The sequence below is a fragment of the Plectrocnemia conspersa genome, unplaced genomic scaffold (genome assembly GCF_051122295.1).
Source record: "Plectrocnemia conspersa isolate PC_06_02 unplaced genomic scaffold, ASM5112229v1 ptg000006l, whole genome shotgun sequence".
Classification (NCBI taxonomy): Eukaryota; Metazoa; Arthropoda; class Insecta; order Trichoptera; family Polycentropodidae; genus Plectrocnemia; species Plectrocnemia conspersa.
Window position 1 is genome coordinate 14,067,003 of NW_028277170.1, and position 21,028 is coordinate 14,088,030.

The 21,028-nt window shown below is 33.8% G+C and overlaps 1 protein-coding gene and 1 long non-coding RNA gene across 12 annotated transcripts; both read left to right on the forward strand.

The window, feature by feature from the left end:
* The first annotated feature begins 302 nt into the window (after positions 1 to 302).
* LOC148234303 (uncharacterized) lies at positions 303 to 9,554 on the forward strand. 11 transcript variants are annotated; one of them, XR_015809975.1, is made up of 6 exons: positions 328 to 508; positions 2,059 to 2,154; positions 2,224 to 3,239; positions 4,869 to 5,041; positions 5,119 to 9,122; positions 9,193 to 9,554. It is a non-coding gene; the product is annotated as an uncharacterized LOC148234303 (long non-coding RNA). The 11 variants fall into 11 exon arrangements; XR_015809977.1 differs by having other exon boundaries at positions 9,196 to 9,554; XR_015809976.1 differs by having other exon boundaries at positions 9,200 to 9,554.
* Positions 9,555 to 10,270: 716 nt separating this feature from the next.
* LOC148234304 (uncharacterized) lies at positions 10,271 to 19,265 on the forward strand. The gene is made up of 8 exons (XM_088187767.1): positions 10,271 to 10,341; positions 14,104 to 14,218; positions 14,325 to 14,492; positions 14,671 to 14,968; positions 15,993 to 16,193; positions 16,355 to 16,520; positions 18,851 to 18,981; positions 19,057 to 19,265. Exons 1-8 carry the CDS (start codon positions 10,282 to 10,284, stop codon positions 19,202 to 19,204), a joined length of 1,287 nt encoding a protein of 428 aa, XP_088043893.1. The 5' UTR covers positions 10,271 to 10,281; the 3' UTR covers positions 19,205 to 19,265.
* The last annotated feature ends 1,763 nt before the right edge of the window (positions 19,266 to 21,028 follow it).

The window sequence follows — 21,028 nt, forward strand, 5'->3', positions numbered from 1 at the left end:
AATGTTTTAATAAGAATCGTAGCCACGGTAAAATTATTAGCTAGTTTAGTTTTGCCATTTCGGGGATATGACGATGTTGTGGATTCACATAGAAAAGGTAATTTTAGGATATGGAATTCAATAAAAATAATTATAAAAAATATAATAATGCGGAATTTATTAATTTAATAGGCAATAAATGTAGGTTCTGATGGCTATTAGTAAAATGAGCTTATTTTGGAGAGCTGGTGTGGACACTGCGTAGTCATTGGTCATCGCGAGAGAGAAACTTTGTGCTGCCAGTTCTTAAAAACACCACCTTTTCATGACGAGCGGCGGTGTGGCAACACTAGAAATGGTCAGTAACTTTAACCCTTTAAACGCAATTCGGACGCAACGGATTCTTTTGTTAAAAATTTTATTATAAATCCGATACACAGATTACATTTTATGCTTGCATATATTATGTTCACAAACTTATAATCTACACATATTTAAAACTAACAAAAACGTGTCTAATAGAATTTGGGTAAGTGCAGTGAATTATTGTTGTTTGTAGGTGAGTTTACTGCTACACCAAAAATTTTGCTGATAAGCGTATGGATCGTTTCGTACTTGTTTTTTGGTTCATGTGTGACGTTCGTGTCTAATGCTTTAGTGTTTACATGCGATGTGGTGGTCGTGTTTCGAACCATTCTGTCATCGTGTATGCTGGTTTTACACGATCTATTGAAACGACAACGTCTTTACCTTTAATGTTCACTACGAATATTTTGGTATTCCATTTCACAACTTGATATGGTCCGTTATATGGCATCTGTAGGATGTACCATGCTTTTTCTAGAGTTTCTATCAATTCCTATTTAGACGAAGGTTTTTTCTTTTGGATTCTTGCTCCCATTATAGCCTACAGGTTCTCGATGGGGCTTAAGTCGGGGCCATTCTAAGGTCGAAATGTCATTTTGTGCGATAAATTCCTTCACCTGAATTTATGGAGGCAAAATATTTATTTTTCATGTTAACTGTGATACATGCTAATAAAAAAAAATAACGTTTACAATTTTAGCACGGTGGCACACTGCAGAATCGTCCTGGAATATACATTTCATTTCATGCGCATACTGCATTTCAATAGTTTATTTTTTGTTTTTACATTCGATGTTTAAATGTTAGAGTGAATGTGTATTTTTTGGTAAAGTTATATTTTCATTAGTAAAGTTCAAATACATTTTCACTAGTAGATATATATTTCTACTAGCGAAAATATAATTTAACTGATACGCGTCAATATGCCGCTTTAAAATATCTATGAAACTCAATTTGACAATTGCGAAACGTCCATTTGCTGTTCAAACCCAAATTTAACCTAATGAATTAATTATAATTTTAGAACTTTTATTAGGTCAAGTCCAAAATACAAACTAAGCCAACTCATCTCTCAGGGGAAAATAAGCTGAAGAATAAGTACAGACATACATCGTATTTATCTGCATTTCGATATTATACTTTATTTAAAAATATGATAGCTATCCTTACCTATATTTCTATGGACTTCTAATATAAGAGGGCAGATCAAAGTACATTCAAAACGAATTTTGGTCAATAGGTGAGCGCTAAAACAATTATCACTTCTCAGAAGGCAAAAATTCACGTCAAAAGCAATAAAATCGTGTCGGCGCCATTGCAGTGGGAACACTCGTTACCGAGCGTTCAGCCGTGGCGACAGCACGATTTTATTGCTTTTTACTTCTGAGAAGAGATAAATGTTTTTTGCGCTCTTCTATTGGGCAAAAAATTGCGTCTTGTAATTTTGGCACGTTGGCATTGGATGCCCATTTTTCACGGTTTGCTTTACTGATGGCCATACATATCGATCTATTATTCATTTTATGGTTTGAGATATTGTGCATTGCCTGGAAGATAGTTTTTTTTAACACCTTTAACCATACTAGTTATATCTTCTTCAGCTGTCGGTTTGCAGTTGTACATGTAGCGTTGTCATTGTCTTGGGAAACATTTTTCGGATTTTTGCTGGAATTGTTTAATTCAACATATAAAAACCATTTTTTTATTTTTCAGATTGATACAGGCTGAAATAAACATATAGTAATAGTCAAACCCAATAGTCTTGGAAAGAAGCAGCGAAACTTAGACCCGGAACGGATCTATTGAGAAGTAATACCTTTAAACCAAATCAAAATAGTAGCATTGAATTTCATACATTAATCAAATTTTGTGTTTTAGCTAGAATACTTCCATGCAGTGGAGAGGTTGTGGTAATAAAAAAAAACCCCTTCAGGCAATCCAAGGGGGTGGAGGGGGCGGACCGCCCCGGGCGGCACTTGCTTGGGGGCGGCATATTCGCGATGGAATCGTCTAGTGTGGTTCTTAACCCTGAATGCACTAAAATATATATAAATCCACGAATAACAAGAGCTTAATATTAACCAATTTATCATTTTAAGAAATGCTGATTTTATGACCATGCAAAAAATGTATGAGGGGGGGGGGGGCGGAAATTTTAAGGATCGCCCTGGGCGGCACATACCCTAGCTACGCCACTGAATCCAAGGCGAACTTTGCACACCTGAAAATGTTCTAGGATGTGTGTAGGTCCGAACAATACTGTGACTTGTTCCAGCAGTGGTATTCGGACACAAGTTAGCCTGCAGGCCGGCTAAGCGTTACAAACGCAGAGACAATGGACATCTACTTTTCCGTTCATCGTAGCCGGTGACTTCAATGTCCTGAATGGGAATCTGCGGTGACAAATCGAAAAGGAGTCGAACCTGTACTTCCACGCAGTAAATAAAGGCAGCAAATTTACGCTTGGTCAGGGCCGTGCCACATCATTCATTGACGTAATTTTGTCAACGAAACGATAACGGGTAGAGTTCAAAACTGGAAAGTAAAAGAATCTACACAGCAACCACTGGTATATGAGTAGAAGAAGCCAAACGTGAAAAAGTGCTGCAGTGGGATGGAATAGACCACTACCTAAATAATATATAGCCGAAAAAACAGTCAAGCGACACCATGCCCTTTATCATACAGACCACTGTATAATAGACGGACTGGGCAAGCTGCTAGAGAAAATGATCCTGCAGCGTCTAGAGAACAGTCTCGAAGATGAGGAGAAGGGGCTGTAATGGCAACAGTTCAGCTTCCTCGCTGAACGGGCGCAGATTATGAGCAGGATCAACTAAGATGGCAGATGAGCTCTCCGAAAATAATGCAACTGTGTGTTATTCTGACAACTGGTTAATGACCTTTATTTATTTTAATCACTCCATATTTATACTAAATATTTAATACGATACACGTGTATTAATGAACATCACTTGTAAAATATTACTCCCTCTGTCCCATAATAATAGTAGCAAGTAGCAATTATTGGCGACTGCAGCTATAAGTTACATTGTAGCGCAAAATTGCGAAGCCTTCAATTAATGATGCATGACATTTGCTTTGACACATCTTTTTTTAGGTTAATCTAATTATTACGAATTATAACTATTTTTCTAATTTCATCCTCTGAATCAATTTTTTTTCAGTATTCAACCCATTGTAAAAGTAAGGTGAAAAAAGAGAGTAAATTTAAGCTCATGCATATAAGGAAAGCAAAGCTTCGCAGCCAAGGGATCCTACCTACAAGTAAAATGCAGTAACGAAATTATTGAAAAATCCAGAAACTATTCGAAACAATCAAAATAAGAATTAGGAGTAATATTTTTAATTTATCGTTTAATTTAATCTAGTTTTTTGCTATTAAATGTTGCATTATATATTTATTTTCTTTTGTTACTATTATTATGGGACAGAAGGAGTACAATGGCCAGAGATAGTTTCAGGCCGTCTTTACTTCCCAAAGTATACTTTCTATTTTGAAATACGAAAAGCATCCACAGATCATTTGGCCTCACCAGATTTGGTAATTTACACTACCATTAACTCAATTTGTTAAACCTGTATTGATGTTTTTTTTTTATTAAAGTCTTTAAACTGTTGATTAGTTACAACCAACAGACTGCGAAATTTGTCTTGTCTAAAACCTCATCGACGAATACACAATGATATTGGCTTTTGATTTTCACTTAATTTCGAGCGATTCGGCATTATGACTTTTAAAAATATGATTTATAAAAATAAAAAGATCAGAATTCCAATAAGAGATAACGGAAATATCTTATTTCTTTACGATTTAAAGAAGTGATGCTTTTTTTTACACACTACTGTGAGTTATGTCACAAAACCAAGCATCGAGCTTTTGTTGAACTTTATAGAGCTACGGACGAAAAGTATGTTTTATTTATTTATTCTATATTCCAATATTTTAATTTCCTTTTAATTATTTTTATATCAGTATCGGTAAAATGCGATTACCAAATATTGTGTGTGTCAATATTTCTTTCTTAATCCATCCGATGACATGGAACACAGAATTATTGACCAAACTGAAGTTACATCTCACCTTTGGAAATTTACTCTCTAACATCATTTATTTTGTGAAACATACTTGTTTCATTGACAAATAGTTCGGTTACTGAATCTCCAATTAAATTGCCAATTGTCCAAGAATGTTCACTTGAGACTAATGTGTCTAACCAGTTCAAGTTGTCAGAAATGGTTATGAGATTTAGGGGTTTTTGTCAAACAAATTTATGCATATGATGCACATGGTGCATCAGGTGATATAATACTGTATATTTTTTATTACAAATTGCAACAAATTATAATTTATTATAGTGTTTCTGAAAATTATGAGTTTTCTTATTGATTCTTAAATATAAGACTGTAAAATGATTCGTCGTTAACATTCTATTATTATTGGATTACTTTACAAGATTTGTTCAAATGACAGCACATTAATCTATCAATTTATTTTACAGTTGAAGGAGGATTGGATTTGAAAGAATTCTATTAAAACGACGCATCTTTGTACCTTGGTCTCCGATTGATTTTTTTGTGGTGACAACCAACCATATACACCATAAACTAATGCCTTGCATGTTTAACCACAAGAAAGGCAAATTACTGCAGGATTTTAAAAATAAAACAAAACGTATGTGCATATATTATATTTAAAATTTAATATATTCAATATGATGATAATAATACGACTATTTTATTTTATTTCAGCTTCTTCAATATATAAAACTTTAGTCGGGAAGATAAAGAAGAAAAAAATACTCGAGTTTCTGTATAAATTTAATTTAATTTAATTATGTGGCATCATCACACTTTTCAAAATCATGGCTATATGAGTTAATATATATTATTATAAGGATCATCATAAATAATTTAACCAATGTAAAAATTTATAATTGAAGACTTCCTTTTAAAAAGTAGATATGTCCATTAAAACAAATTTTACAGGAGAGCGAAAATACTATTTTTCTTCTTTATTTTTAAAGAAATACTTGATTTTATATTTTTTACATTTAGAAATACAAAAATAAAAAGAATAACACAAGAAAAAAAATTAAAAATTGTACAATAAAAATAATAAAAAATAAAAACCAACGTGGACATCGCATGTTTTCAATCAAATGACTGGACATGTCTCGTTTTTACGATTAACAAAAAATATTTTTTGTTACTACTTGATACCCCTTCACTGTTTTGTTTCACAAACTTTCGATTATCATTGTCACATGCTAAATTTTCATAAAACTGTCTATTTATAGGATTTTAGAGGTAAATAGTTTATGTTAGAAAATCTTTTTTTGCTGCTTTAATTAGTACCGGTTTGGAATACAATAGAAAAAGGTCAACTGTTTTATGAAATGATATTACAAGTATTGCTTGATATTCCGAAAAGCATATGATTCGTCCCAATGATTCATCACGTCAAAAAAATAGTTCGTGTGCAAACTCACACCCTGCCAGATGTAAAAGCAGCATCCTTAGGCCCTCTGCACACGGAGCAACTGTTTTGCAACTCGAGTTGCAAACCAGTTGCGCATGCAACTATTTGGTGACCACGCCAGTGACTGTGTACGGGAGTGTGTGTCCGCACACGAGCGACTAAAACCAAATCGATTTCAAATCAGTCAGCAACTGGTTGCATGTGATCTTTTTTAATAGTCACAGAACAGTTGCGTTGCATGGTTGAATGAGTGAAGCGGCCAATTCGTAGATTGTCATTTACGTTTCAAAATAATGTTTTCGGCAGTGCCTCAATTTCACCAATATATAATAAAGAAACTATTATAAGATAAATATATATAATAGTGGAAAATGTAATGTTTTCTTCTTTTTTGGAGTTTTGTAATTTTGTATTTGGATCAAAATAATAAAAATTTTACCTCACAGTCAATAATATTCTTTCTTCTGCAGTCACTCATTCCCTCATATTTGTGTCCATCTTCTTTATGGATGGAGTAAGCATCCTCAACAATTCCAGGTAAGAATCTTTGGACACTATAGAATGCTATAAACTTTTTGTCTAATTGATTCGGTTGTTCTGCTGCTACAAACAGATTTGACTTGATATTTCTCTGTATATAGGGATGACACCAATATTCCCTGCTCTAATGCTCTAATAGTCAATTAAGTCTTCTTCATCTGAACTACTACTTGACATTTTGCGAAAAACAGATTTGTGACTACAAACTTATAGAGAACTTTGCTCCGAATAATCCAGAATCAGTTGCACTCGTGTGCGGTGTGAGGTTTTAATTTGATTGCAAACTGGTTGTACGTGTGACTAGAATGCAACGAATTTGCAACTCGAGTTGCAAAACAGTTGCTCCGTGTGCGGAGGGCCTTACTGTATTGACAAATTTAAAGGTAGGTAACGTTATATCCTTAAATCAACAATTTTAGTATTCATTTAATTATATTCGGAGATTAATATGTGGAATTTGTTATTTTATATTATATTTATTTCTTTTTTTTCAAAATTTATAAAATAAAAATTATTTTTTCAGTTTCATAAATATATACAAATACATAATACCTATGTATCGTTTATACATGGATTTACTTAAAACAAATTTAAACAAAAATTAACAAACAATTTTTTTGTAATAAAAGATACGAAAGGTGCTGGTCATCGCTTCTTTTTATCGAAAAGTACTTGGACGAGTCTCGTTTTTAGACAAACGGCAAATTTTTAAGGCTCGTTTTGATGGACGACATTGTTTCGAGGTCTGAGGAAAAGACAGCATATGTAAAGCAATAAATCTTCAATTCTTTTCATTAATCACCACTCTTATCTTTATCTTTTAACTTCTCTGAAATGTAATAAGTATTCATCACGAATAGTTATATTGGATAAGATTTTATTCTAACTGAATTATTTATTATTGTGATGATTTATAAACAAATTAAGACAATATCAATAGCTTGTTTTGTGCACTATAATTTTTGCTTGCAATTGGGCGACAGCGCCGACACAATTTTATTGCTTTTTGCGTGAATTTTTGACTTTTGAGAAATGATAATTGTTTTTTCGCTCTCCTATTGACCAAAATTCGGTGTGAATATATTTTGATCAACACTTATATCTATGCGAGATTTCCCCTGAGATGAGTTGCCTTAGTTTATCTTTAAGACTTGACTTAATGAAAGTTATAAAACTATAATTAGATTTATCACTTTCATTAGGTCATGTTTAGGTTTGGACGTTTCGCAACTGTCAAATTGAGTTTCATAGACAATATAGAGCAGCATATAATTTCACTAGCGCTTATCAGTTTAATTATTAAACATTGACATTACACTATGTTTTAAATTAAAACATAGTGTAATGTCCAAGAGTAGACAAACTATAGAGCAAATAAACTCCTTCCGCTAATTTTCCTGTGAGAGATGAGATAGTTTTCTTTAGGTCAAGTTTGGGTTTGAACAGCAAATGGACGTTTCACAACTGTCAAATTGAGCTTTCATAGACATTTTAGAGCAGCAAGTTAAACTATATTTTCGTTAGTAGAAATATATCTACTGGTGAAGATGTATGTATTTATTTAGGTATATTATGGCCAAAACTTGGCGGCACACTGGTAGCACTGGCGTAACGGACCCTCTACTCTCGTCACGCGTTTTTTGGTACACCTTACTGTGCACTCTTTAGATTATTTCACGCGTAAAAAATCACGACGAAAACAACTACAAATTCTTAAATACCCACAATCGTAAAAAAGTATCGTGTCAAATATAACATTAGATTACTTTAATTTGAATTATATTTTTGAGCTCATGTAATGAGTTGTTTAAGTATTAGCAGGGAAGGGGGGCAAATTTAGTTTTTGCCTGGGGCGCCAAATAACCTAGGCTTTCAATTTTATTGAAGCTGAGATGGCATACAAGCTCGACTTGGAAGATTGTCGAAGATAAAAGCAAGAAAAGTTAAATTTATAGTGTTTAAAGCAGGGTGGCCAACCCGCGGCTCGCCTTGAACATTTTGACGGCCCGCGAGATTCTTTAAAATGTACGTTTAGTATCATTATTATTATTATATTATCTATTTTTACACGTAATAATAACTCATTATGTTTCAATTTTTACTAAAAAATGTCTATAGTGTATCCAGTGGCGTAGCTAGGGTATGTGGTGCCCGGGGCGATCCTTAAAATTGCCGCCCCCCCTATACATTTTTTGCATGGTCATAAAATCAGCATTTCTTAAAATAATTAATTGGTTATTATTAAGCTCTTGCTATTCGTGGATATATATTTTAGTGCATTTAGGGTTAAGTACCACACTAGACGATCCCATCGCAAATATGCCGCCCCCAAGCAAGTGCCGCCCGGGGCGGCCCGCCCCCCTCGCCCCACCATAGCTACGCCACTGAGTGTATCTAAATCTAATATGGGGATATATCATTTTATATGTGGCCCGCGGAGTTAAGATGCATTTCCAAAGTCATTGCCAACATCATTTGGGTTGGCCGCCCCTGGTTTAAAGTAAATTATATATACTCATTTAAATGATTGTTGCTATTAGATGTGTCACGATGGCATTTCGCAAGTTCGAACAAGCAAAGTCAGAATTTGAGATCGTTCAAGCATAAATTGGAAGGATCCAATATGCTGACGAAAGAGCGACGTTCTGCAGCACTCAACGCTGTCAACAAAATAATGGAGTTGTTTGGCTCCGTAGTCGAGACGGCGAACGAGTCATCAACCTGGTTAAAGTAGGTATTGACTGACCTCGATACAATTAAAAAACAACAATAACGATAATATCATCTTCTGAACCGTTACCGAGGAGTCAGGACGAGACGCGGAGGCGTTCTGTTGGAGGTTCGCAGTGACCATGTGAGCTCAGCATGCCGATTAGAACGTTTACACACCACCGGAGAGCACATTTGAGTCGCGATTGACTTATTAAACGGAGAACAGCTGTATGTGTGTGCTGTATATTTTCCGCCAACGCAGGCACGTGAAGTAAGTGATGTCTTTTTTCACACTTTAATGTCCGACAGAGATTTTTTAATTGGCAAAAATATAGTCATTTTAGGTGATTTCAATATTCCGTTCGCCCATATTTGCGTTGAAATCAAAATTGAATTTTGCGTGAGATCATTTTCTATAATTGTTTCTTATTTTAAAGAGAAAGATCGTTCTCCAGTTGCATTACATATTGGTAATGTTAAAAAAACATTTCAAAACCGTTTCGATACATGGGAAGGTTGACTAAGCCATCAATTATTGTTTTATATATTTCAAAAGCACTTAAAGTATCACTATGTCCTTTTTTTAAACCATTAACATCAATAGTTTCACCGATGTTTGGATGAAGGAAAAAATGTAAATTCGAATTTGCAGATCACTGAAAAATTCATATTTACTATAATATTTATACATCGCATGTAAATAAACAATGATAAGTATGTAATCCGTGGTTTGTGTGTAAATTAAAAATGCGTATCTCTCTGAGCGAGCCTTTTGAAAAAATAAATAAAAAGATAAAAATTTCACGATATCCGATATGTTCTGAATCAAGTTTGGTATAATTGTATAAACATAAATGCATAGTTGGGTGAAGTTTGGTGTGGGTCTGTGATTAGTGCGTTTGTTATATGTCTCCAGCTCCAATAGTTAAGAAAGTAATAGACGAAATGCCTAGAAAATACTAATAAATATAGATAGTATGATGGACGAATTCACGGTTATCGCGTATCAATAATCGTGTCGCCATGCGAACATAACTCATAACTCACACTATCGTTTTTTCGACCCTGCGAACACTCATACACACATTCATTGTGCCGATCCACATGTGCACACTTTACCAACTGTTACAACATTACACGTTGATTATTTATCGGACACGTTAGCTCCTCACTTTGCCATCATGGCTCGTCTGAACCTGACCGGTTTTGGTACCGAACTCCAAGATATTCAATACAAAGATGTACGTATCGAACACACTTAACACAGATATGCTATATGTATAAAAATGTACTTCGTGTGTCATATCTATTTCATTATCATTGGATACCTCGAATCTTGTTTAGTACGGGGTAGACGTTTCGTTTTATTACTCATCTTAGCTCAAGGCCATTTTTTAATCTTCCATTGTAACCTGACAGGCGTAAGCCCAATACGTTACAACGGTGTAAATCTGTACCAATTGGGTAAGTCAATCAGACATGATGAATACCTACAAATAAGTATTAACCACCAGATTGGAAGTCTAGGAATCGGTGACATACATATATATTATTAATTATGTGTAATATTATTTATAATTAATAGGTGTTTTTTTAATAAAAATTCGAGTACCGCTGCTGGGGCTCGAACCCGCAACACCAGAGTTACTAGCCCGAGACGCTACGGACTGCACAATTTCGTCCTTAATATGGCACACACTCTGCTAAAACTGATATAGGAAATGAATGTTTAAATACGCGTTCTGTACGATACGTTAAAATCCCAGCGAAGGGAACTAACGACCGCAGTAATATTTTAGTGTATTTTTTTCTGGGAACGTTGAGATACAATCAGTCGTATTGTCGACGTAGCGTGTAATTGATGAAGCAGTTTTTAAAATTACTCAAGGGTTATGTCAAAAATAGTCGGTGCTCGATATTTGTATTATATGTTATTTTATAGCCATCAGCTGAGGGCTATAAAATAACATAGAGTGTTGCAATTGCGTCCTTTTTTCTTAACCGTGGCGACTCAGCGCTCGAGAACGCTCCTCTTACACGTGCCACACAGGTTATCAACGAGCTTGCCAGGCACAAGGCTGTTTTAGGCGTGGGATGGTGCATATTTCTTTAAGGTGTGCGCCACTATAATTTATACATATTTGATTCATTATTTAAGTTATCTACAACTTCTTTAACATTATCGCCTATGCAATAAATTAAAGTGTCGTCCGCAAACAGATGTATGAATTACACCATTAATATATATTATAAATAACAATGGTTCTAATATGGACCACTGTGGTACAGCGTGAGATATTATTTTATCTTTGGAATAAGCATAGTTTATTTTACCTTTTTTCTTTCTCTTTTTTAAATATTTATCAAACCATTTTAAAGATATTTCACTTATACATATAATCTTTAATTCTGTCTATTGTTTCGAAAGCTCTCTTGAAATCTAATAAAACTGCTCCAATGATTTTGTTCGTATTCTTGGCCAACACCCAATCATTTATCACTATTTGTAATGCAGTCTCAGTTGAACGTTTTTCTCTGAATACCGATTGTTGTAACGATTGACAGTAACAAAATCACTCGCTTCTAACTCATGTGCAATGGAATCTATACCGATTTTCAAAAGGCATTCGACAAAGTTGGACTTCGGTTTCCCGATGGATCGTGTTAGCTATTTTTCAAATTACTTAAGTCGCCACCATGTGTGCTATGGTAATTGTCGCTTCGGTGTATACTTCGCTCATTTTGGAGCACAACGGGGATTTAATCTGGGTCCTCTGTTTTTTCTTTTTTTCATAAACGACATCTATAATATTTATTATATGCTGATGACCTGGAAGTGTTTCAAAGTATTCGCAGTAATTCAGATTGACTTGTTTATAAAAAGACCTGGAGTCGCCGTGGAGGTGGTGGATTGACAACTGACTACTTTTCAGTGTTCTAAAGGGTCACGATGATACATTTTCCAGATCATCTTACCCGGCAGAATTCTCTTACAGTTTAGGCGAAGCATTTCAAGCAGAAATACTTCCGTCGATGATTTGGGAGTAACGTTCGAGCAGAAATCGAGATTTTGTATGCATATCGTCGAACTTTACAATAAGGCGTTGATAATGCTTACCTTTGTTATGTGGAACGCGTGTCACTTTGACAATTTATTAGTTCTGTACGATACGGAATCCCAACGAAGCGAAATTTTCCTTGGTGTTAAAGAGAATTCAAAGAAAATTTCGAAGATATCTCTACAAATGAGAGTATGCGTCATGTACATTATGAAGTTGCTAAAAATGGTGTCGACAAACCGGTAGTATTCGGCGACTTTCAGCTGTGTCTCTAATTCTTGTCCGTTGGGGCCAAGAAGCCAATACTTTAGAACGCTCATCTTGCACGAGCCATCCAGATTCTCACCGAGCTTGATGTTTTTGGTGAATTTATAATGGCCAGCATGAATCATTGGGAAAAACCTTTCAAGTCATGGTAATCAGATTTGTATTAAAAAAAAGCCATTACTGTTTTATTTGTACATATGTTTCTCTCTACCTAGATAAAACTTTTTGTAAAATTAAAGTTACTAAATTGCGACTGTATCCATTATTAAACAGAAAAGTAAGCTAAATACTAAAAATAAACTGCTCCCCTAAAAATCGATCACCGACCAGCTTTTCAAATGCCTCCCACGTTTAGGGTTACATACTAAATCAGAGAAAATATACAAAACGCTACAAATCAATACATCTCGTTACGAAGGGCGTTAAGGCTTCTCGGTTTCCCGGCAACTTGATTATTCATTGGGATTTAAAAATAGACACTCTTACCGAACAATACCAAACGAAAGCTTAAATTATTATTCGAACCTGTTAATTAGTAAAACGACTACAATAATAACACATAACTAATTGTTGAATATTTAATTACACTCTTTAAAATATATTTTTAATAAAATGAAAATAAAGTTTCAAGGATTTATGCTAAGGATACATACATAGTTAGTATATTTAATCAGAATTAAATTGCAGGGTAATAGTTTCGGGTCAAAATTCGCACGGTACACCATGTATGACGAGTGATAAAGCGCTGACAATTTTAACGGTGATCGGACTATTGCTCACATAGCAACTGATAACGCGAACATTGATCACAGGAAGATTGGTCGTCACGCTATCTACTTTTCATTCAAAAACACACCCACACAATCATATTGTAGGAGTTGACAACCAGTTACTGTGATATTACATATATTTTATTTTGTTCGAAATAGACCGATATGTTTATATTTATAGCCGAAACGAAATCCTTGAAATGAGCATTGCCGATACAACAAGAACAAGCGAGACAACGAATATTCTTACGCGCATGTATCGCTTCTCTCTCGCATACGTCTATATACGTAGACAACCCATTTACAAAATTATTGCAGTACGAATTTTTGACGTATCTGTTACCAGAAAACTGTTTTTGGATTTGGTACACACAATTTTTCATAGTGACTTTTTAAAAATTGATGATGAACTACAAATCTTCTTCTACATCATTAGAAAGTGATAGTATTGTTGAAAGAAACTAAAGAAAACTGACTTCCAACTTAACCGTAATTTTATTTTGAATTTTTATTTTTTAAATGTAATTAATTGTATTTTTAAATATGTATATTTTCTGTAATTATATTTTCTATGTATGTAAATTTATATCCATTATATGTATATAATTTGTATCACTATATATATACGATAAATGAAATTTATCGTTTGATTTATTTAGTGTTATCGACCATTATCGATCCAATCGATAATTTTTTTTATCTATTCGTTAATTTATTATTATCGATTTGAACATTCGATCCTTAGTTAATACACATGGCCGTACACTTAGCTAAAAATATCAAATCAATAAATAAACTATGAAAAAATATTTAAAATTTACATTAAATATTAGTTAGACGTACGTTACGTTAATAATGGTTTAATGATTTTTTTTAATAATACTATATTATATTTTTCTTGTTACAGACTTGGGATTGGTTCATACGTTTTAACGACTGTGAAAACTTATGGAAAGCTCAACCCACATATCTCATAGCTCAAACAGTCTTTTTACTTGGGGGACTGTTGACGTTTGTACACTGTAAGACAAATTATGGTTTTTGAAGCGATTTTTATTTCCTCCCCTTTTGTGCATCTCATCGCTTACGTTGGTAGTACTGCGAATAAATTACTAATGTATTTTTTAGCTCTTCGTAAGGGCGGCCGATGGCCGTGGTTATGGCTGGCTACTATCGGACACGGTATAGTAGTCGAAGCCGTTTCATACAATTTCCCAGACATTGATAACTTTTGGCATTCCCAAACGCCAATCGTCTTCTTAGGGGGAAGATTCCCACTTCATATAATATTCCTATGTAAGTATTTCATAAAAAAATATTATAATTATTATAGTATTAACGAAATCTCAAGCGCCAAGGCCATTAGCGACTCTAGAGGTCTACAGAAAACATTTTTTTGTCATGTTTTTAATTCCTAGTATATAAAGATCGTGCTAATATACAGACAATACGTATAATTCTGATACGTTTATAGATTCGGTGTTCATTTATCACGCTTCGTATGCAGTGTCCAAGGTTCAGTTACCGGCTTGGGCCGAGCCCTTTGCCGTCGGACTAACTGTGGTGCTCATTGATATACCTTACGACATAGTCTCCGTGAAATTCCTGCACTGGACATGGCACGACACAGACCCCAACATTTTCGACCGCCACTATTGGGTGCCATGGAACTCTTACTATTTCCACGCAACGTTCGCGGCCAGTTTCACCTTCTGGTTCCACTTCTCGTACAACTTTTTCAAGAAACAATCTGAAAAGTGGCAATACAGAGGGTAAGTAGATATTTTCATTTGAACCATTTAAAACCCATTTTCGTGTCCAAAACTTGACACTGGACGTATTGTTTGTTCTTGACAGCTAATAATTATACAGACTTAATGAATACCTACAAGTAAGTATTAACCACCAGACTTCTCTGGAAATCTTCGTCTGGAAATCGGTGACATATGTATAAATAATTATAAATTATTATTCGAATTTTAATTTATAATTTAAATTAAAATTCGAGTCTGCTTCAGTGGCTCGAGCCCACAACTTTTGAGTTAGCAATCTAGATCTTACGCACTACGCTATTTTATCCTTAAATTATAAACACAAATTAAATTTCATGCAATTAAAATAAATAACTGGTATTTTTTTATGTCAACTGTTTTTATAACCACAATAAGTGTAGATTTGCTTGTAGTTTAAATCAGACTTTTTAAACTTATCAGAAAAAAAATACCTTGTAAATCTTTTAACTGAGTTCATTAGCCGGCCTGTTCTTGTTTCAAAATGGCGGCTACTCAAAATGTTCAAAAGTCATAACTTTAAAAAAATGTCGTTAGAAAAAAGTAGAGAATATTTTTGATATTGACATTGTATTACTTACATTATGTGTATAACTAACAAAGTTTTAGAAGTGTTTGATTTTTACAGCTTTGTTAGTAATATAGATAGACAAATTCGTTTTGTGTGGATAACCAACATTCTTAACCTCTAATATTTTATTATAAATATGTACTAGGTGTACCATAATTTTATCACCACATTTCCTGTTATTATATTTTTTTAACCAATTTAAAAAACAAATCAACTAAGCATCATGTGTGAGTTTAATTCAATAAGTTCTTATTATCAGCTAAAATTATAATTTAAGCTCTTGCATAGTTATTATTGTAGCTTTTTAATTTACATTTTTGGCTCTTTCAGTTGCTCTATGAAAAAAATTAAAGATTTATAAATTATAATGAAACCTACCGAGTGATACATTTTGGATACATTTAGGTGTAAAATCTTATGAATAAATTTCTTCAGATTCTTCCAAGAGCTTAAGTCAACCGTAATGACCAGCATTTTGGGAATGCCCGGTGGAGTTTTACTCTTCTTACCATTGTACCACCCCCTTCACGACATTCTTGGAATTCACACAGAAGTTGTATTCTTCGTGCTCTTGACCATCTACTTGGCGATCATTTGGAGCGGAGACAGGACGAAAAGGGAAAGGACTACAACTTGGTAATTGCCACATTTACGAATTTGGAAAGTCGAAACTGTCACATTACTAATCGCATATTTGCGCACTTATTACTAAATAGCACTTAACTAGCGATTTACATAATAATAGCGAGCGTCGATAATTTTTAAATTAATCAAATTAATTGGTTATTTAATTTTAGCGTCGGCGGTTTCGATGTCACACTGCTACTTCATCTAATCTTGCACTATTCTATCTATTTGGCGTTCACGATTTTTGGAAATCCGGAAGACGAAGTGTCGATGGGTCTTCATGAACCGATAGGCTCTTGCAGTCAGATGACTTCAGTGAAAACTGTTATGGGATCGGTAAACAAATTATTATTATAAAATATTATAATTTAAATATAATTACACGGGTTATTTATACACTGAAAATATGAATTGCATCTTACGACTAAAACCCACAGCTTTTCAATGTTGATGCTCTCATTTTCAATAATTTTATTTTAGTAAAATTAGAGTATTATCTTCGGGAATATCTCCGATTTGTTTACATTTCAATCCTAGAAACACCGAGCATCACGATAAGATGGGGGTCTAAGTTATGACGGTGACTGGAATCGGCTTTTAGCTATGTGGAAGGTTGTTGTCACAAGAAACGACCTGGGCGGGTAGACCGTCGCAATTTAGCTACTGATACTACAGTGTCTAATATTTATTTTTTTCCAGTTCCTGGCCAAAGCCATTTACCTGGGTATCTATTAATTGGTTCTCACTTTTATTTATTTATGTTTAGGGCAAAAAAAAAAAAAAAAAAAAAAACTTTGTTTCTTATTACGTTAGCTAGCACTTTTTTTTACAAATATTCATGTTACCTTATTAAGGTTTTTAACTAATGGGTTAGAATGATTTTTGTTTCTGTCATGGTAATTTACTTTAAGTTTATCGAAATAATCGCGTAAAGTGTCTATTTTTAAATCTTTATGTATATTTGAGTTTCGGACAAACCATTGGGCATTTGTCGCCATTCTTAGCGCAATATTTTGTTGCGTTTGTAGTGATTTCGAATAATTACGACTAAGTATACCTCCCCAGACGGGGGAGGCATATGAAATAACTGGTCGGATGATCGATTTGTACAGGAGCAGTTTGTTTTTTACATTTAGTTTGCTCTTTCTGTTTAATAATGGATATAGACGAGCACGAGTTGTTTTGACTCTTGAAGTTATGTTATTTATATGGGATTTCCATGTTAATTTGGAGTCCAGAGTTAATCCTAAGTATTTGGCTGAATTTTGCCATTCGAGGCTTTTATCGTACATTTTTAATTTAGAGAGATTATTATTAGCATAAGCGTGTTTTCTCCTGCGATTAAACATTACAGCGACGCTTTTGTTGGGATTTGCTGTTATTAGCCACTTATCGAACCACTTTTGAATAGTGTTGAGTTTGTTTTGAAGATGAATTATTGCACGATGGGGGTTTTTATAAGAGCATAAAATGGCGGTATCATCCGCGAATAGGGCAGTAATTACATTTTTATATGGCTTGGAGGGAAAGTCGCTAGTAAAAATTGTAAATAATAATGGACCCAGAATTGATCCCTGCGGAACGCCTGCTAGAATAGGTCTCGGACTCGATAGATGGTTTTCCAATTTAATTTTAAAGGTTCTATTTTTAAGAAAAGATTCAATTATTTTGACCAGTTCAGATGGAAATTTGTATTTTATAATTAGCTACTGATGGTCTCCGGCATCACTATCCTTTTTGGAGACGGAGGTTGGATTGAAGATGTGGGAGGGGGGGGAGGGAAGGTATGCGGGCAGTCGCGCTCCGCGAACCTAGCAACAGTCTCAGAGCAAAATAAGCGGTATAAGAAGTACAGACAAACGTCGCATCTCGCATTTGTTTGCAATTGGATATTACACTATGTTTTAAAAATATGACAACTATCCTTACCGATATTATTACTGAATTTTAATATGAGAATGTTGGTCAGTAAGTATATTCAAACCAAATTTTGGTCAATAGGAGGGCGCAAAAAAATTACCATTTCTTAGAAGTCAAAAATTCACGTCAAAAGCAATAAAATTGTGACGGCGTCCCACTGCAAAATTTGGTTTAGATATGCTTCATTTGATTTTCACTTAATGTAAATCGTTATATTGTTACAAAAAGTCTTAATATGAACGCTAGATAACTGGGCGTTTTTACTTCGACAACACGATTTTATTGCTTTGGGCGTGGATTCTGAACTGGGACGTAATTTGGGGAGGGGGGCAGATAGGGGCACTTGCTTACCCTTGAATTTTCCAGAAAAATGCATGTCATTTAAAAAAATTTCAACTTTTGCCCTCCACCCTGGAAAAAGCTGAAATGACGTCTCTGGTTGTATCCCAACGATTCTAGAAAAGAGCACTAAGATTCAAATACGGATACGATATCTACTCTCTCCAACCACAAAAAGTACTTCGATTCGCTGGTATTCGTGACAATGAAGCCGTATTTGAGGACGCTACGATTATATCGTATATAACGCATAATATTACCTATATTCATAATATTTATAAAACATAGAATTTATAAAACACCTTCGTTTATTTATTAACTTTCTTCATAAACTATTATTTTGTATATAGTTTCTACGTCACGTCATACAAAATTCTACTAATTAAAATAATTGTATATTACTTCAGGTTTTAAAGAAGAGAAAATATCTGTGCCCTGTCGATTACAATGAAGATTATTTCACATTTTCTTGTTTACCGAAAGGAAAGTTCCCTTCGAACGGTGCAATTTGGTATACTATTTGCGGAACACCTTTCAAGTTAGTTTTTCATATATTCGCAATGTTTACATTTGTTAATTAAATTATTACTCATATATTATATATTTATTTTAGAAATCGCTACGAATACGTGACAGTGCTGAGTATAATATGCTTCTTGGCAACGGTCGTGTTTTACAACCTTTACTTTAGAAATAGTTGTGAAAGTAGTGGTGCAAAAAAGGATGTTATCAAAGGAAAGGCAAAGAGCAAACAGTCGTAGAAAAATCAATTGAGTAAAGCAATGAGCTTGTTTTTATTAAATAAAAAATGTTTACTTATTATATTTTCGTTTCATTAAATCAACCAATTGTAATTATGATCATTAAAAATATTTCCTTTATTCCGGTAGGGACTCGTACCATTTACTACTTATTGCTGTAAAGCTACTTCCAGTCATAAATAATCATTGATAACAGATTAATGCATTTGACATTTGGTGACGTTTTCCTCTTTCTCCTCCATTGAGAAAGCATTTTTTCCGTCACTCCATCCTGATGTTTATGTAACTCCTTTCTATTTTTTATCTAACTCCTCCGTATACTCTTCTCCCACTTTCATTTTCAGGTCCTTAGATACTGCCTTTAAGCTTTATTATCAAGTTATTCTCCTTAAAAACAGGCAGCCAGCAGGATTCTCAAGACAGATTTCTAACTTCACGCCAAGTCTGTAATAGCGTGCACGATGTTAAATTCATCCTTCCAAAATTCCCTCAATTTCATGAAGTTGAAAGCATTGCAAGCTTCATAGCACCTGGTTATAAGCGCTCGGGGGTAGAGCTTCTTGAATTTTATTATGACATTCTTGTCCATTGGCTGCACTAGAGGTAAGAAAGCAATTTTTAGAAATGTGAAGTCAAGTGGGTGGCTAAGTGAATTATTTACGTTGAGGACAGCAATCAGTGGAAAGTTTGTCCCTGCAATTCTGTGCCAATAATTGTTTAAATCATTCGAACCAGCTATTGGCGACTTTGAAAGACTTAACATTCTGGTATTTCCAGATTTCTCTTTCAACTTTTGAAAAATTAACATTGTATATAAGTGCAAAGACTTCAAACAATCAGTCATTAAAAATAAACTTATAGATTTTCATTACACTATATTTTTCTATAAGAGTATAGAAAAATATATAGAAAACGTGTAGCATTTAATATTGCTTTTAGATTTAATAAATAAGTTGAAAAGCCTTAATTCTCTCTTGGTGTATTATTCTGAAACAACAAGATCGTTTAAGAAGCACACGAATGAAATATAATTAAAATCTACCCGAAAGCTTGGGTTACGACTGGAAATACTTGGAATACCATTAAATTGAATGTCAATATATGTATGTATATCACACATGTAAATATGTAACATGAACGATAAGATAATATATGTACTACAAAATATAATAACATAAAAAATGCAATACACAAACAATTAATTTTTAATTTTTGAAATCAATTTTTTCTAATGTTTGCTTTTCCCTGCTAAGAAGAGTTAAATTACTAAGACAATCTTATCCCATTGAAGCTCGCAAATATGTCAAAAAAAAAGCTTTAACTTTTTGAATGATCGCTTACAACTTCAAGAATCGATACTGCAAGAATTTAAAGAATCTGCAGTGAAATGGGAAGATTTGTAAATATGTCATCTACATATGACACAATAAAATACTTCATTATGAGTAATAAGCAGCACTTTACAGTCTACGATTTCTGTGAAAAAAAATTTTCTTCGACGTCCGTGTCTTAGAAATTCCCAAAATTTATGCAATTATGACGTAATTTATTTTACTATTTTAGAAAGGAAAGTTTCGATGTTTAGCAGAAATCCAAACTTTTTATTTAGGTCTTTTAGTCTCAAAAATTGGGTTGATATTTCTCGTTGCAATCAGTCAAGTACGTTTTTATAACTCGAATTATTTTGTTCCTTATGCATATTTCAATTTTTAAATAAACACATTTATTTTATAGTATGCAAAATTTTTAATTTAATCAGACTAATAAACACACTGTTACGTTAATTCTGAGCGTATTCGTATTAACAACCTAAAATATAAATAT

Bases quoted from the DNA above. Each gene is read 5' to 3' on its own strand.
- LOC148234304 (XM_088187767.1), top strand. From the start codon at position 10,282: ATGGCTCGTCTGAACCTGACCGGTTTTGGTACCGAACTCCAAGATATT. The intron at 14,493-14,670 runs GTAAGTATTTCA...ATACGTTTATAG, and splicing joins ACTTCATATAATATTCCTAT to ATTCGGTGTTCATTTATCAC. The intron at 18,982-19,056 runs GTTAGTTTTTCA...TATTTATTTTAG, and splicing joins ATTTGCGGAACACCTTTCAA to AAATCGCTACGAATACGTGA.